The 18,897-nt window shown below is 44.5% G+C and overlaps 1 protein-coding gene across 1 annotated transcript; it reads right to left on the bottom strand.

Annotated features, from left to right (window-relative positions):
* Positions 1 to 1,426: 1,426 nt before the first annotated feature.
* Positions 1,427 to 18,486, bottom strand: naa15a (N-alpha-acetyltransferase 15, NatA auxiliary subunit a). Its single transcript, XM_087177023.1, has 20 exons — positions 18,271 to 18,486; positions 17,231 to 17,315; positions 15,496 to 15,600; positions 15,141 to 15,298; positions 14,828 to 14,962; positions 14,114 to 14,267; positions 13,741 to 13,860; positions 11,038 to 11,133; positions 10,195 to 10,301; positions 10,046 to 10,118; positions 9,786 to 9,955; positions 9,551 to 9,703; positions 8,672 to 8,800; positions 7,799 to 8,012; positions 6,316 to 6,506; positions 5,418 to 5,526; positions 5,194 to 5,292; positions 4,838 to 4,981; positions 2,980 to 3,077; positions 1,427 to 2,068 (listed from the first exon to the last, which is right to left on the bottom strand). The coding sequence occupies exons 1-20, from the start codon at positions 18,322 to 18,324 to the stop codon at positions 1,859 to 1,861; spliced, it is 2,604 nt and encodes an 867-aa protein (XP_087033149.1). The 5' UTR covers positions 18,325 to 18,486; the 3' UTR covers positions 1,427 to 1,858.
* Positions 18,487 to 18,897: the final 411 nt, after the last annotated feature.

Genomic DNA, 18,897 nt, shown 5'->3' with positions numbered 1-18,897 from the left:
CACCATGTCCTTGGTCTCGTCCACATGTAGGAGCAGATGGTTCCTATTGCTCCACTCCACAGAGGTAGCTACCAGTTCCCTGTACTCCACCTCCTGCTCATCTCAAACACACCCCACCACTGCAGAGCCCTCAGAGCTTCTGCAGGTCACATGGTTCAGAGGTGAACAGAAGTGGGGACAGGGCAGTCCCCTGTGGCATTCCTGTGTTACTTGTGAAATCCTGTGAGCTGGAGAGATGATCACCAAGAGTCTCAGGCAGACATTTTTATTGTAAAGTTGATGTGGAGGAGAAAATGATGAGCAGTACAAAGTCAGCATGTTTACCAGAGTAGCTCTTCACACCAGCTTCCTGAGGATGACCTGTCCAGCAGGGATATACAGTATATAACCCAGATGGCACATGTCCACATGTCTAACTATTGTTATGTGTCAGAACCCTGTGACTGATATGATCAGGACCTGCAGCCTCGCCTTGATGGAATCCAGCTGTCTCCCAGCCGGCAGTCATTCAAGGAAGCACAGCCATATCGTCTTGTGTTAGTTATGCTGATATATAGACCTAGACTGCTGGGGGATTCCCATGACACTCTCTCTCTCTCTCTCTCTCTCTCTCTCTGATGATTATTCTATCTGTACCTTCTCTGAGGCTCAGGTGTTCAGCTCCGGCTCTCTGTAGCTTTGTCTTCCTATGGGCTAAACAGAGCTGATACACAGCAGCAGACCTGTTCCTGGTGGTGGGGTTCATCTCCACCAGCTTGAATCAGGACCACACCTTTTCTCAGGTGGAGGCTCTGGACACACACATGCACCATCCCAAACTGTGACAGCTGGAAGAATCTTCATGTACAGTTGACAGCGGTGACCTTCAGTGACAGACAGATGGGTTGTTTTCTAACAGACAGCATCATCACTCTGAACATGTCGGTGTCACTTCTGAGCACCTTCATACATCCCCCTCTCTGTGTAGCAGTGACATCAGTTAAATCAACTCCTGCATGACCACTGTAGGAGCCTCGCCTTAAAACCAATTCCATTCCAACCAACCAATCCCATCTCCCAACCTGTCACCAGACCATAACAAACCAAACAGCTTCCAACTCCCCAGTGCTGAATGCTTCCCCCAACCCTCGCATCTACCCCCAAGTATCTGTTTTCTTCCTGTGATTAATACCTAACACCTTATTTATGCATTTTCTATGTGTATGCTGTTATGTCATGTCATGTCTTGTTATGTTATCACATCTTTGTCTTTATCTTGCTTCACCAAATTAAATCAACTCCACCAGAAAAACTGTTGTACTCAGAGCTCCTTGATGAACAGGAGCAGGTGGACAGTGAGCTGAGCAGGCGGCGCCCTCATGTGGCAGAGTAGAGAAGAACAGGAGGTGAGGAGCTGCTGTCAAACAGAAACATCACCACACTGATACTGATTTCACGGTTTTATTAATTTGTCAGTTTGTAATATATAAATTACTTTAAAAATGTGAGCAGATGCACCTACAAGAAAGACATTGGCGTGAAAACACAGGAGTTAGAGAAAACCTAAACTGTGTTCACAAAAGCCATCTCAGTCCATATTTCCCAGAATCCTCTTCTGCCTCTCCAACCATCTGTTACAGAACAGGGCCTTCGTTTAAAAAGTTAAATGGGCATCGTTCCACGTGTCGGCTCCCTCTCGTCTCTCCTGTGGTGCTCAGTCCATCCAGATCAGTGCAGCGTGGGGACGACTCACAGCAGCCAAGGCCCAGGAACTGATGGGGGGCGGGGTAGGGTGGGAAATGGGTGTGTTGGTGGACTAAGGCGTCTGGCGGTGTGTTCGCACCTCCTCCTCATTCTCCTCCTCTCCTCTCGTCCGAGCTCACATTTCGTTTGCAATGTCGTCATGCTCGCCAGCTGACAGGTCGCCATTGGCACTGATTGTGGTGCTGTTGTCTTGGTAACCAGGAGGCATGAAGGCAAGGCTGTAAGGGTAGATCTTATGGCAGGCTGCTCTGTAAGCCTCAGTAGCCTTCTGCTGACCCTCACCCAGCTGCCCATCACGCAGGGCCTCAAGAACCTCAGAACAGATCTGCAGCGTACACACACACACACACACACACACACACAGTTAGTTTATCTGATTATTGTTCTGTAGCAGAGACATCAGGGTCCTGTACCAGAAAGCAAGATCATGGGTTAATGCAGATGTCCTTCAGGGGTTGTGAATCATAAAAAATTGAATAATTCTGATTCTGGTCATCAATTCCTCAACAAATTTCATTTGCAGTAGTTTCAGTACCAGGATATGGCTACTGGTACGGTGGCTGGTGCTATGCCACTCACCAATCATTGAAACCAACAGAAGAAGAAGACTGTGCATGGTGATACATTTTGTCTTTGTTTTGTTGATGCTACACCTACGGAAGAGCGACCTGTGTGTGGGAGGATGCACTGCTCGCATGACAAAACACCTGCACCAGCACGGTGTTTTGTCATGGGTGTTTGGTGTTCGACGTGTTGTACCGGTCTCCCTCTCCTTCACACGCCCACCCTCCTCAGTCAAATCTGTGCTAACACCCATTTATTCATGAGTTTTGTACTTTTATTATCTGGTTCAGTTACAATTATTAAAGTGCACCAAGCACTCAGGGTGGAGACTCGTTAAGAACCAGAACTGATCAGCGGAATCAGAATCCAAACACTTTGGTCTAAACACACAATTTACCGTCACTATAACTGAATTTACCTGTAGATAAATCATAGATTTATATCATATGAACAACTTTAAATATAGTTCTGATGATGCTGCTTGGATTAACGTCTCTACCTCTCTCTCATCAACACACTCGTAGCTGGACAGGTAAACTGAGCCAGGTGATAACCAGCTTCGTGATACCGGTTGTGCAGGACCACTGATGTTCACCTCAATGAAGCCAGGTAACCCCAAGAGAGTCAGACTAATCTGCACATGACGCAGGCCACAGGTGTGTGATCACAAACCTGGATGCTTCTCCCAGACAACGACTCATCCAGGGCCGTAGCTATCTCACAAGCCATCTTATCAGAGGAAGGCTCCAGGTAGACCATCATCTTCGCAGCTGGGAACACAAAGAGACACTCAGATTTCTGACAAGCTACTTCAGTACACACTCTTTCACACATGCACCTGACTGTGTAAATCTGATGGAAAATTGACATGCTGTCTGGACTGTTGTTTTATGTGTAAGTGACTGTATACGTGTTGTATGCTTATGTTAAAGGAGATTCTACCTCATGCGTTACTTTTTTCTTATTGCACATTACTGTAATCACTGACCGTCTATTTATTATTATGTTTTTATTTTTAACTCATTTACTTCCTCTTTCCTGATGCAGCAGAACAAGAGACATTGTCTTTTTTATTCCACATTTTCTTCCTCCTGCTTTCTCCTAGATAGCTGGTCATCTAACATGACACCAGGTCTCTCTAGACCTTGGTTGGGCTCAGAGATGAAGAGGTGATTTGGATATTGATATCATGATGGAGAGACTGACTGACCAGGATGACTAAGATTTCAGTCATCAGTACTGATCCTTGCAGTAATCCTGTGGCGAGAGGATGGGATAAGGATATTTGTCCTTTCCATGACACACTGAAGGAGCGCTCAGTGAGATTCAAACCAAGAGGAAATTCCTTGAGGAATGTTGCAGCTTTTTTCCTCCTCTTCAGCAGTTTTGGCACCTTTCTTGGTGCATTGTGCTGATTATAATACAACACCACCATATTGGGGTAATGCTGCAGCAGCAGTTAAAATGACAGAAATCCACCAAGTGAAACATTTGTCAGAAAATATCCTGTCAAAGTGTCGAGAGCTGGAGGCATCCACCTCACCATTGTTCATGCAGGAGAAAACCCTGAACTGACCCTGAAGCCATCTCCAGATCCCCTTCATTCATGTAACATTACTGTACTTGGAATAAAAATTTGAATTTAAATCACCTCATTACCTAGAGCTAGTCTAAGATGAAAATGGGACCAGACGATGTGCTTGAATTATCTGGGTATCACACTGCTCAGCCTCCCAGGGAGAGCCTGCGTCAGGGCGCCTGCGTCAGGGCGCCTGCGTCAGGGCGCCTGCGTCAGGGCGCCAGCTACGCCTGCGTCATGGAGAGGATTTCAAGGTGCAGCCCGGGGGGAGTGTGTCCAGTCCTTTAGCATGTACTGGGGTGGTTTGAAGTCGAATGTGAAGCGATTGCAATGAGGGTCAAAACCTCCAAGGCTAGAACCACTGCTCTATCGCATCAAAAGGAGCCAGTTGAGGTGGTTGGGGCATCTGATTAGGATGCCTCCTGGGGGCCTTCCTTTGGAGGTTCTCCAGGTAGGTCCAACTGGCAGGAGACCTCTGGGTAGACCCAGAACACTCATCTGGCCAGGGAACACCTCAGGATCCACCAGGAGGAGCAGGAAAACGTTGGTGGGGGGAGGGATGGAATACTTTGCTTGACCTGCCACCTACCTCATATAAGTGGAAGAAAATGGATGGATGGACCACCTCATTAAAATGTCTTAAAGATGACAGCTCCTCCTTCTCCCTCAATTCATACAGAATCTATGAATATACAAATACTGTTTAACCACTACGTACAAGACATCTCCTCTTCACTGAGAAGTTCATTCGAAGGCTTCAAGTTTCAACATCAATGTGAGTCAGTTTCATACTGGACCCTGACTGGTCCCAAACTCTGCAGGTACGTCCAGGTGTTAGACTGAGGTTTAAAGAGAGCTCAGAGAAACTTTCCCCTTCATCAGACAAACTCTGCACATTGACCTCAGAGAGGGGTGTGTGTGTGTGTGTGTGTGTGTGTGTGTGCTGCGTACCAGCCAGTCGATGGGGGATGGAGTTGGAGTGTTGGCTGAGGTAGCTCTTGTTAAAGCTCTGAGGGTTACTCTCCCCAAACAATCTGGAGATCTCCTGCTTCAACACCGTCCTCACCGCCTCTGCCAGGTCTGCACCGTCGCTCACTGCACACACCACAAACAGAACAAGTGAAGCTGATCAACCTGCTGAGGAACAGCTACACAGACTTATTAGTGATGGACACACAAGCAGTGTCACACTTTGATCACAAGTAGAAGGTCTGTGATGATTCAAAGTTACAGGTAGAACACGTGTCCTTTAGCTTCTCTTCAGTAACATCACATCACTGTGAAACATCAGTGTAGCTTATTTTCACCTCCTTTGAAGAAGCGCACTAGACACTGGTGCAGCCATGGGTTGGAAGGCTCTATGGTTACAGCTCTCTTTATTGACTGCAGCATCAACAGGTACTTCTCTGGAGGAACGAGGAGAAATAAATACGTCGTTAGTTTGAATAAGGCTGAAAATATAACTTCTCTACCTGCGGAACTACTGATGTGAGAGTGTGAAAAGTTATACTGCTGGCAGGATCTGTCTGACCTTTCCTGAAGTAGATCTCGAAGGCAAGGAGATGAGTCTCTATCTTGTTGCGCACCAGGTTCTTCAGAGGGATCAGGAACTTCACTGCCTCTTCCAGGGGACTCTCCGGCTGGTAAGAGAAGGTTAACCATGCCCCATTAGTCGTCTGTAATTAATCTACCAATCAGGCTTGTACTAAACCTTCTGAGCTTGGTCCGCTGCAGATCAGCAGAACAGTCTGCGTCAATTTGTAATAAACACACAACAGACTTTAAATGTTGTTCTCCTCTCCATGAAAAGCCTTCAACACATTATTGTGGTGACAGGGTCAGCAAATGTGGACTGAACCTTTGGTCCTGGGGTTAACAGCAGAACAGCTGATTCTAAAGCAACATGGGAACAGCTGATTTTACAGCACAGCTGAGAGTGGCATTCATGTCGTATCTGACCTGTGTTCAGTTCAAAAATTATTTCTAGAATATATAAGAACACTATGAGCTCTTTGTCCGCAATACAGCACAGACAGGAGGAGAAGAAACTATTCATCTGTTACTTTACAGACCAGTTTCCAAATAATCCAGACAACTAACGATCCGTTAATGACATGAAATCACACATTTTAGGATCCTCACCTTTGGAACATGTAGCAACATTAGAGGTTTGTAGGAGTCACATTTAACAGTGTAACAGGAACAGAAGTGATCCTGACCAGCTCAGAGCATCACAACAACAACAACTGTAAATACAACATCAAGTCAGACTTCAGGATGTTTTCTTACCACTGATCAGATTCAGGCTGATAAAGATATTAATTAATAATCATTTATGTTAATCAGCTACCAGCTCCAAACTATCGTTACAATAACCGGCCTTTTAAAAACCAATTATCAGTTGACTTTTATGGGAAGGGTGAGCCCACCTTGGCCAGTTTGTCGGGTATTAGCTCCTCCTTCGGCCCTCCTATCTCCTCATCATCATCTTCCTTCTTCTTCTTCTGGTTCTTTAGCTGCTTCTCCTTCTCTGCATTCTTCTTCTCCTCCTCCAGCTGCGCCTTCTTCTGGGCTCGTCGCTGCTTGTTGCGAAGTTTCTTCAGCTCCTTGTCGTCAGATTCTCTGCAGAGAACAAACTGGTAAATGGTATCTTCACTTCTTTTCAAATAATAGTTACTAGTTAATAATAGTTACTATAGTTCTGTCACCATACTGCGAGTGCAAACTGCAAACTCCAAAAACACCTGTCTACACCTGTCTACACCTGTCTACACCTGTCTACACCCGTCTACACCTGTCTGATGGAGTCTGAGTCAACACTTTGATGAGGGATTGATGCTTCTACCATTACGAACACCATCACAAAGTACTACATCCCTGAACCATCACAGAGTACTACATCCCTGAACCATCACAGAGTACTACATCCCTGAACCATCACAGAGTACTACATCCCTGAACCATCAGAGTACTACATCCCTGAACCATCAGAGACTACTCCCTGAACCATCAGAGTACTACATCCCTGAACCATCACAAAGTACTACATCCCTGAACCATCACAGAGTACTACATCCCTGAACCATCAGAGTACTACCATCACAGAGTACTACATCCCTGAACCATCACAGAGTACTACATCCCTGAACCATCAGAGTACTACCATCACAGAGTACTACATCCCTCAACCATCACAGAGTACTACATCCCTGAACCATCACAGAGTACTACCATCCCTGAACCATCACAGAATACTACCATCACAAAGTACTACATCCATGAACCATCACAGAATACTTCCATCACAAAGTACTACATCCCTGAACCATCACAAAGTACTACATCCCCGAACCATCACAAAGTACTACATCCCCGAACCATCACAGAGTACTACATCAAAGAGTACTACCATCACAGTGTACTACATCCCTCAACCATCACAGAGTACTACCATCACAGAGTACTACAATCACAGAGTACTACATCCCTGAACCATCACAGAGTACTACCATCCCTAACTATCATAGTACTTCTATCAAAGAGTACTACCACCACAGAGTATTACCATCCCTAACTATCATAGTACTTCTATCAAAGAGTACTACCACCACAGAGTATTACCATCCCTAACTATCATAGTACTTCTATCAAAGAGTACTACCACCACAGAGTATTACCATCCCTAACTATCATAGTTCAACTGGTTCTTCTTGTATTAAATGGTTTGTTTGAGACAGGTTCATAAGCCTGTCTCTGTAGGTCAGTACTAAACTAAGACAATCACCAGCTGTTCTAAACATCATTAAAACATTTAATCTATCATTTGACTGAAAATCCTGACATCGCTAACACACACACACACACACACACACACACACACACACACACGCACACACACACACACACACACACCGGTGTCTGTGTGGCTCTCCTTGTTGTCGTCCGTCAGAGGCTTGTCGTGCAGGGCCAAGTAGATCTGGATGGCTGTTCGAGCTGCTTTGTAGTAGAAGGGATGCTGTCGCAGGACATCCTCCAGCTTCAGCAGATCCACGTAGGAACGCAGCGTCATCTTCCTCATGCAGTAGGTGTGGAAGTCAAACTGGTCATCTGTAATCTCCACAAAATGCTGATCAAGAGGAGAAAGAGGGGAGAGAGGAGAGAGGAAGGACTCTGTATTAAGATCTGCAGGGGTTACAAGAATTCATGTTTTTTTCATATCGTCCTCATCCAACTGTGGCGGTGAGATGGTACTGTAGATCGAGGGTATAAAACCATTTCTAAAGCTCTGAGTATTCCCAGAGAACAGCGGGAGCATTCATTGTTAAATGCAAGAAGTCTGGAACCAGGATTTTAGAGCTGGTGTCCAGACAAACTGAGGGACCAGGTCAGAAGGACCCGGGTCAGGGAGGAGCTTCAGAAGTCCTCTGCAGAGATGGAGAAACTGCTGGAAGGACGAGCATCTCAACAGCTCTCCATCAATCAGGTCTTTATGGTAGAGACGAGACAGAAGACACTGTGAGTAAAAGACATGGCTGGATTCAGGGTCAGAAGACTTTCGTAAATTAGAGACTTCAGTTTGATTTTTAATAAATTTGCAAACCTTCTGAAAACATGTTTCCACTTTGTTATTGAGTGTAGTGTGATACAATCAAATCCTCAACACAACAAAATGCACAAAAAGTGACAGAGTCTGAAATCCTTCTGAAGACACTGTATATATGTATACACATATAAGTAAAATTGCATTCAAGAAAAAAAAATAAAGTGACAGTTGGAGAAACTCACCCTCTCAATCTCATGGCACTTCTTTAGGGCCTCTCCAAACTTGTTCATGGCCTTGTAGGCCAAAGCACACTCTGTCTGGAACCACATACACTGCATCTCATTCAGGTTCTCTACTGCAGAGGTCCCCTCCTGAAACACACACACACACACACACACGCACACACACACACACACACACACACACACACACGTAAGATAGAGAAACTGTAACCAGTAAGGTCAGCTGGAGTCAAGATGACAAATGCTTCACGGAAGAAAAGTGTGTTTTAATGCATTCTGATACACTGGATAAATTATTACATTATCCTGAATCTGTGGCCAGCAAACCTTTCAAGAAAGTAAAGAGGAAAACCCTTCAACTGTACAAAACTTGGCTTTAACTGCTGATTTCAACCTGATGAACATCAATTTCAGCCCCATCATACTGGGAGTTTGCTGCTACTATAAACCACACGTGCCTGTACACTGCTTTTTGGCCGTCGCTGTCATGGTAACATTCAATCTGAGACAATGCTGGTGGATCCTCTAACTGGACTGATTGACACTGGACTGACAAGTTTCACTGGGTCATTGGTGTGAGGATTTATCTGACTAAAACATGACTAATGCAGCAGTGTCAGTTTCATTAGGGGACCTGAAAAGCTTTTAGTGCTGGTTCATCACATATGGAGACAGAAATAAAGAGGACAGGTTTGATGTGAAGGTAGATGACCAGAAACATCTTGATGACGTAATATTTTGTAGAAAGACTAAAATGAGAGGTGGTTGAGTGAGTGAGAGAGGTGGACACACAGACTGATGAGTGAGGATGTGCTGTCAATACTAAAATCAAAACACTCTGACAAGAGAAGTCCTTCCTCCCACACATCAGTCTCTCACCCGTGTGAACTTGGAGCACATCTCCTCTGCTTCTTTGATGAGACCAGCTTTCAGCATATACTTGGCACACTTGGAGTTGATGAAGCGGTCGGCAGTGTCCAGGGCCTGAGCCTCATCCATCCATCGGGCTGCCTCCTTTATGTTGCCTGCGTGCTGCAGGTCAGAGGAGAGGGTAAGTACCTCAAACAATGAGTAAATGCATGTTCTCCATGTGTGTGTAGAGCTCATACTAAACCTTGTAGATCTTAGCCTTGATGAGGAAGAGTTCAATGAGTGTGGGTGTGCTGTCGATGGCCGCGTTGATGTAGTCCAGAGCGAGGTTGGGCTGGCCTATGAAGTCAAAGTGCTGCGCCAGGAAATACTGTACCCACAACAGGGTGGTGGGGGGCTCCTCCTTCCCATTATCTGTACACATTGAACGCAGGTCACAGTGACTGTGTGGATTTAGATAGGATACCTTCATATGCGATTCAGGTGGTTTGGAGCAACACTCACCGTTTTTACTAAACATTCGACAGCTTTTTAAACAGGTTTCATAGCCAACTACTAATTCTTCAATGATTGTAACCTGCAGGAGAAGACAACAAGTCAAACCACTGTTTGATTTCAGATGAGGAGGCACAAGGACTTGAAAGCCTGCTTACCTTTTCTATGTCAGTGAAGAGGGACTTCAGGGTAGTGAAGACGGGGGGGCAGCCTTTACTGAAGTTCATCCTCAGGTAGCTGTCCAGACATTCACGAAACCTCTCCCCTGGCCAGCACAACACACAGTACAGCTAAAGTAAAGTGAAGTGTACGGCCTCAGACTGACAGTGAAATCAACTGAATCAGATGTAAAATGTCCAGTCACTGCGAGTTCCCTGCTCTAAGGTAAAAAAACAAAGGCATTAGAAAGCTTCTCCTTTTCAGCTTCCATTGAAACTAATCACCTGGTTTTCATCCATTCATCTAATAGTGTTCATATATTTAATGCAATTAAAAATGAATGATGGTTCAGTTTTCACACCAGTGTTTGTCACCCTAAACCTTTGATGGTTCCAGGTTCTCAAATATGAGATCCATTGCTGTTCTGGGTCATCTGGACGTTTGCTGGGACAGGAGACTTCTGATGATGTCACCTCAGGCTCTGGATGTTGTGATGAGTATTTTTTCACAGTTTTATGTTTTATAGATAAGAGGATTAATTAAGAAAATATTTGCCTGATTAACTTACAATCAAGTTACGGTAATTAGTCAGACCCTGATCAGTTCAGAGGTTATCACTATAGTTCAGGTTCCACAAGACATTTCAACCTTGCACAGCTGGGCACAGGAATATGAACTCAGGGTCCACTTGCAGGCAAGTTGTCACTGTGTTCATTTTCTGGACTGCAGTGTCGCAGGGTAATAACATCTGCTCACTGAGGAAGCTCCAGCTGCTGATGGAGACCATGAGGATGTGACAGAACAATGATGTCACTGTTTGTGGAGCTGCAGGTTGTGTTTACCTGTGAGGAAATTCAGAGGCAGCCGTCTGGGAACCAGGCCTTTAGGAAACTTCACCCAGGAGTCCTCATAAATCTTCTGACGCTCCTCTATACTGGCTGCACACACACACACACACACACACACACACACACACACACACAAAAACAAACAGTGTGAGGAAAAAAGCATATAATCCCTCAGTAGTACTGAACTCATCCCTTTGGACAACCAGCAACCAGGGCTGGATGATATGGCCAATAATCAGGCATTAACTGCGTTTCCACCACAGGAACTGTCCCAAGGAACCAGGAACCTTTTGAGGAACTATGCGTGTTTCCACTGCAGGAACCAAGGTCTAAATTTAGCTCCGGGGTAACTGATCGAGCCCCAAAAACTCCCAGGTCGGGGGGGTACTACTTTCAAAAGGTTCAGGAACTTTGGGGTCTGCAGTGATGAACATTTCTGACTGGTCAAGTACTCGCTGCATTTTATTCCACCCGCCATGTTTAAATGTCCGCAGTGAGCGAGCAACAAACACACTCTCCACACCGTGAAACGGGTCCAGGAGAAGGAAAAAAACTGAAACAGGACTTCAGAATAATAAAGAACCACAACAGCTGGAGTGGCGAGGGCTGCCACCCGTCACGAATAATACGGGATCGTCCTATAATTGAAAATAAAATGCTGCGTAGACACCGCAGACGACAACGGGCCACAGGAACCTCTAGTTCCTGAAGAGAAAACGCGGCTTGATAAAGACCATGTAAATGAATTAAAATGATTTCTTTCAGGTTTAATTTGGGTTTTGCTCCTGACAGAAAGCTGAAGAAACCAGATGGTTAATTTAAACTTTTCTTCATGGTCAGAACATGAAAAACACAAATCTGAGGCAGAACATTCAACACTGTCACTATTATTTATAATGATAACATCAAACTAACTAACTAACCTGTGTAACACACACCTCTAATCCTGTGACGTGATTGGTAGTTTGTGATTCATTTCTGTGCCTGATATCTAAGCATGGTTATCAAACATCTATCCATCTTTTGTTATATTTCTATTGAGAATTGAATTGAAAATGACATCATGTTAATTATTGTTTTATTGCCCAGCCCAGGCACCACACTGAACAATATGAAACTTATAGGGCCTTATTGTCATTGACAAGTGCAAGCAGGGCTCTAGCCGGTATTTTCCCGCCCTTAAAACAGCTGTGTCTGTGTGTGTGGTGATTCGGGGTCCAGCTCAGAGCACGTGTTGCACCGTTGGGAGCAGAGGAACAAACAGTAGGGAGGTTCACTCTAATAAGGCAGCACAGAGTGGGTTGTTGGTATTTTGATGGAAACTGGATCTTGAGAACAGACTCAGATCTCAGAACCAGGTCAGTTTCTGGGTCAGTGTCCATCTGCTGCCAATTCAATGGTTTCATCAACAAAAGTAAAACAAACACTTGTGTAGCAGGAACAGAATAATGCTTTAAACATAAATTCATGATTTTACTGGTGTAACAGTAGATGCATTTAGATTGGCATCGTTGGTATTTTTCAACCGCACGACTCGTGTGAAATTCTAGTCAGCCTTCAAATATCTTTGGCCTATTTTTTTCCTTTTCTCAGATTTATGAGTATTTTGTTTTTCTTCTACCACGTTCTTTTCTTTCCATGAATAAATATTGAACGGTGACATAAGGAGAGAATGCGTGCTGATATTCTTGACATCCTGCCCGCTCCTACACACCTCTACACACTGGTCGGCTACAACTCAGTATTCACCCCATTCCTGAAAACATCACATTAGCTCCTGTGCCTTAGAGTGTCTTTCCCAGTTTATAAACTAGTCATTCTGATCAAAATATGATAAGCAAACACTGTTAAGATATGCTGTAAACATTTATAAAATCTAAAATACAGTAGGATTATGACAGTGTTCGATGTGATCATATAAACTGTTTTTTTATTGATCATTTCCTTCATCATTCCACCAAAAAACTTAATAAACCATCTGCCTCTAACAGCCCATTTTTTCATGTGTTGTGTTCACATTATTCTGCTCTGCCTCATCCAGACAAGCTTCGAATCAACAAGACCAGTGATGTGACTGAGCCTACTGATTGATGACCACACCTCACCTCACACTCGCTGCAGATTGTTGAGGTGAATTGGCAGAGGAGCTTAGAGACACCCACACAGTGTACTGAAGGCTGCTGCACAATTAAAACAGTCTGTTGACGGTTCTGTGTTTGTGTGCATGGATGTTGGCGACATGTTATATTATAAGGTTTGGCGGACCACTTCGGGGGTTAGGGTTACATCTGAAGTTCATTACAATCAACTGACAACTGACCAACACATACATCCAAGTCGAGTCAGGTCCCTCAGATCCAGGTTAAACACAGAAAAGGTATCACAAGATACAAAGACTATGTTTTCAAATACTCTACTGTATAATTACAGTAGAATTAGACAAATATTAAATAAATGTCAGAGCTGTTCAGTTCTTCAGTCACAGATGTTTTAACATAAAATGATGAACAAGGTATTAAGATGTTAGGAGTGAAACCAGGGCAGAGCCTGAGTCATGAGTTGTATTAAAGAAAAAACAATATCAATAAGTATTTAAAATATTAATAGATATATAAATGAATAGATAACAGCATCAAGAGCGTGACAATATTACATTGAAGTGGAAGCACACAGCTGTGGCCTGAGGAGAGGGTTCACCTGGATGTAAGGCCTTTTCCAGACCCTGGTAGTAGGCCCAGTTCTCAGGGTTCCTCTCCTGGAGGCTCCTGTAGACCTCTGAAGCGTCCTCTGATCTGTCCAGCCTCAGAAGCAGCTCTCCTACACACACACACACACACACACACACACACACACACAGTCTAAACAACACTAACCACAAGCTCTCACAGCTGGTAGAAATTTCAGTTATCCAAGCTCTCAGGGCCACTGTAAACACATCCTGTGTAACACACGCACGACACACACACTTTGTTCTGATCCGTTTTCTCCACAGCAGCAGGTGAATGTTCAGACTGAGCTGATCCCTCAGACCTCAATACAAACACACAGAGACTGAACAGCAGCAGCTCACCTCTCGTCTCCTCCACAGCCAGTTTGTCACAGATCTGCTTCTCATAGTTGTTCAGGTGATCAAGAGCCTCCTTGTGCAGACTGGCCTCCCTCAGAACCTGGTTCTGATACAGCAACAGCTCACTGTACTCATAGTCCACCTTGTCTGGAGATGTCTGCAGAGAGAGGGAGAGAGAGGGAGAGAGAGAGAGAGAGGAACAGAGAAACACAGAGGGGGGGTGAGGAGGTGGATGAGATATGAGATACAGAGAGAGAGAGAGATAGAGAGAGAGAGAGAGAGAGAGAGAGAGAGAGAGAGAGAGAGAGAGAGGCAAGTGCTTTAGTCTGCTGTAAAACATACTAAAGTCAGTGTTTGTACAGACTTACATCAAACTACAGTGCATCATCATTAAACTCAGCCCTGACTCTCCTCCTCTGAGGCTCAGTCACAACAGTCTCAATAAATCCAGAGATTAGTTGTTGATGAACAATGAATTTCAAACTGAAAAGACAGTGACTCATAGTGAGCAGGGAGACAGACTGATAGTGAGGACCGACAGTGAGACAGACCGACAGTGAGACAGACCGACAGTGAGAGACCGACAGTGAGACAGACTGCTGCAGACCACAGCTGCTCTCTCTGTACAACTGTATCTTATATTTGACCGATGTCCATCTTTTACGTTATATTTGATGTTTAAATAAATGTTAGCAGGTGCAAGTTGTCTTCTCCTACCTGTTGTGTTTTGCGGAACTCCTCGACGATCTTGGCAGCCATCTCAAAGTCCTCTAACAGGTGATAGGCCACAGCATATCCAATCCATGAGGCCCGCTGGGCTGGGCGGAGCTGCAGGAGCTGGTACCGAGTCTCCTGGAGAGAGACAACCATTACAACACATGGCTGTGAGCAGTTCTTCAGGTTTGATTATCCATCTGTCAGCCTCTCCTTTGTCTGTCTTCACCCTGTCATGATGAGGGACTGTCTGACCCTGCACACTCATACACCCCCACCCCCACCCCACCCCCCCACCCCTCTCTGCGACCCTCACCCTGTATCCCTCCAGGTCTCTCATCTGGATCTGGAGCAGGGAGAGGTCTCGGAGGATCTGCAGGTTGTCCTTGTCCCACTTCAGAGCGTTACGGTAACACTTGATGGCCTCATCATACTTTTTGTCCGAGCGCTGTAGCAGACCATACACATGCCAGCCTGGGAGGGTGAGCGAGTTCAGGAAGAAACGCAACAAAAATACACTCATACATATACACACAACGCAGGAGTTTATTTGTGGTAAGGCTGGATGAATGTACAGACTGGTGGAGGCAGAAATCCTGTTCTCAGGTACAGAGTGACTGCAGTAGCTGTAGTGTTGAAGCTGGGAGCAGTGAAGGAGAGATGAAGGATACAGACATGACTCCTGAGGTCGTTGCGCAGGCCTCGTCTCACCAGCTCGTAGGCCTCCTCTTTCTTACCCAGACAGTTGAGGGTTAAACCCTTCATGGCCAGAGTCTCTGCACGGGGGGGGGGGAGCAAAGTTAATGAGAGTTATTAAGAAACTGTACTAGCTTTATTTAGAAACCCCGTTTATACTTCTCGTCTGAGGGAATGACCTCTGTCTGAAAACGAGGGTCATTACGTTTACATGGACAAAACATGCAATATTTCTACTGAGCTGTTTACATTGTTAATGAAAATGAATATTCTTCTAATGTTCCTGTTTACACGCAGCCGTGCCGACACTGATAACTCTGGTTAAAAGGCCACTGATGTGATATTTGTACATATCCAAAAACCTGCTGATATCCAGGTCTTTGTTTCAGAGCATTTCTCCTCCCATTCGCAATGTGGACTTTTCTTCTACTCCAGCCTTCAAACTCAGAGCTGACCTTAAACAGACAAAAAACTGTGTGCTGACGTAAAAATCCAAACTGAGACATGTGTTCTGAATGTGAATACATGTACACAGAATACTCCTAGAACCTGAATAATATCAGTGTATCCCACATGTCTTGATCGGAAAATACTAAATTCAGAATAAGGCCACATTTAGGATATTCAAACAGAATATGCTGTTTATATATTGTCATATTCTGAATGATAGTGAAATATAAGTATACACGTAAATGTACTGATTGATGTGTCCATATGTGCACAAGTCTTTGTTCTTCTCTGTCTTTGTTGCTGTAACTATTTCCGCTCTTCACCCGGACCTCAAGTTGTTTCCACAAAGTTTTTCTATGCTGTAAGAGACAGACGACAAAGTGCACAGCCCTCATTCAGCTGTTCCACTAATCTAAAATCAAATCAAACTTTTATTCTATTTAAGAAAAATGTACCTCCCCTTGTTTCTGCTGATAGTAATGCCTTGCTGAGCAGAGGGAGACCTTCTAATCGACCTGTGTAGGGATTTCCTCTCATTCAGCCACGAAAGCTCGACTGAGGTTATAAGACCTGGATCACAGTCAGGTTCCACTTCATCTCAAAAGGCATGCGTGTATGGAAACAGCAATGCCACACACTTTTAGCCACATGGTGAATATGAAATAAAACCTCAATTTAAACATTCAGTAAGTGTGGAATCAGACTAGAGAGCAGCTTGAGATCAGCCCTAACACCACGTTTATCAACATGTGGACGTTCTGACCCATGAGTGTGTCTTCAGGACCACATTTTGCCATGATGACAGACACACAGACACAGACACACAGACACAGACACACAGACACACACACACACACACACACACAGACAGACACACACACAGACACACACACACACAAAGTGTGAACAACACTAACCACAAGCTCTCACTGCTGGTAGAAATTTCAGTGATCCACTTCTAACATACGGTGGACACTAAAAAGTGATGAACCTGGCTGAGACACACTATTGTTCAATGCTTTGTGACTTTTGAAGTTAAAAGCACTGAACAATAATGTGTTCCAGCCGGGTCCCTGGAAACACTTCTGTTGTTGTTTGTGCCACTTGCAGTGTGTTGAGCTCTCAGGGCCACCGTAAACACATCTTGTGTAACAGCGGGTACACTCACTCCTCACACACAGAAGCAACAACGTGACAGTGAAGCATGAATCTCCTCAACAGTTTAATGTGAGGAAACAGGTCATGTAGCTCTTCTCTTACCTCCATGCTCTGCAAACTTTGGGTTGCCCAAGATCTGTTTGCAGAACTTCAGGCCGTTTCTGTACTGCTTGTGCTCGTAACATCTCTGCAACACAAGACAGAGCAGATTTTACATGGAGCGTCTGCAGCCATGAGTCTGCTGTTCTCCATGCATACTCAGAAAGCTGGGTTAAAGGACATTACTTAAAGTGTGCTGAATGCAAACACTGTGCTCCAGTGACCTGGAGAGAACTGATCCTTCCTGCTACAAGCTAACACCACACACCGCCTCCTACACAGAGCAGAGGAAGACTATGGCACTAAAATAAATGAAGGAAACAGCACTTCAGAGCCTGTTTGATGGAAGGTTGTTGATGAGGTGTACTCAGACAGGTGGGTGTGCCCCTCACCTCCAGAATCAACTCTACTAACGGTATAATATAGTGTGGAACAAACTCCTAGTTGTCAGGAGTGGTACTAGTATTATCAGTATCATAAATTAATAGTCATATACTGTAGATGATGGCTACATCAGTGGCTCAATAATTTGAAAAAATATTTGACTGTTGAATGTTTAATTTAAACGTGCTTTAATAAACAACTTCCAGATCATGTTGTTATGTGAAGAAGCAGTTAGATTAAACGTCAGATTAGTGAACTGAATCATTAGAATTAACAACAACTACTGTGGTGGAATATACGAGACAAATGTTAATACACAGACAGTGGAGCCGAACAAGTTTCCGAACCCCAACTGTTACCTGTAAATGCAACACGATGGTGCACCTGAGACGTGTCTGTCAGCTTAGTCACTGAGAGACTGTGGAAGGCCACAGCTCAGGTGGGACGACACATGACAGTTTATCACACAACTACTTTGCTTTCGTCATAGCGTCGTTCCCACTACTCATTCATATCACAGATATTATAGTCACAATGCGTTTGGTGGACTGAATATTTGTGGTTTACTCACTAGCTACTTTCTCTGACTGACAACTCACGGCTACTTGGCAAACTAGCATTAGCTCGGAAGCTAACGTTATCTCTGGCATGTAGCCTACCAGAATCCTCTTGAAGAGCGCATTCTCCTTCGGCGGTAGGGTGATTGTGGGCATTGTGCTGGCTTCCTATGCCTCTGTCGGTTCACACATGAATGATATCCTCCTGGAGTCACGGTTCCCGGGGTGTTTAAGGCTCCTCTCTCTCACGTGTTAAAGCCGAGGTCCCCTCTCAAGCAAAATGGCCGATGTGCTTCCCCATCGGATCAGACTGCTCAGAGTCTGCGCATCAGCGACTATGATGATATTTTGACAAGGAGCACATGCCACATTTTTTTATTCAGCGATACATTAAATAAAATAACACATAATAACACAACATTTCTTATGTTTACGTATTCTGTGTCAGTGCCCTCCTGTGTCCACTGGTTGTGTTGACTCGATCGTCCCGAACCAAGTACCATAGAAATTTCTATAAATTGAACCCTGCTTTGCATCTAGGCAACTTATTATTATTAGTAGAATATAAAATATTTTTACCAATTATTTGCATAAATAATTGACGAAGCAGCTCAAAAGTCCAAAAGGAGGGATTCAGTTCTTAATATGGAGACTGCGGTGGAGCCAGCCGCCAGTCACGTTATGGGGACGTGAGATGATTTTCTTGATAAAAACAACAGACTTTTGTTT

This window comes from Seriola lalandi, unplaced genomic scaffold, assembly GCF_002814215.2.
Source record: "Seriola lalandi dorsalis isolate HSWRI2012SDOR001 ecotype SW California unplaced genomic scaffold, Sedor1 jcf7180002054578, whole genome shotgun sequence".
Taxonomy (NCBI): Eukaryota; Metazoa; Chordata; class Actinopteri; order Carangiformes; family Carangidae; genus Seriola; species Seriola lalandi.
This window is presented reverse-complemented; position numbering and strand designations above follow the sequence as displayed.

Coding starts and splice junctions, on each gene's coding strand:
- naa15a (XM_087177023.1), bottom strand. CDS start 18,324: ATGCCCACAATCACCCTACCGCCGAAGGAGAATGCGCTCTTCAAGAGG. Junction 14,268..14,827: donor AGTTCCGCAAAACACAACAG/GTAGGAGAAGAC, acceptor CTCTCTCTGCAG/ACATCTCCAGACAAGGTGGA. Junction 10,119..10,194: donor TCTTCACTGACATAGAAAAG/GTAAGCAGGCTT, acceptor CTTCTCCTGCAG/GTTACAATCATTGAAGAATT.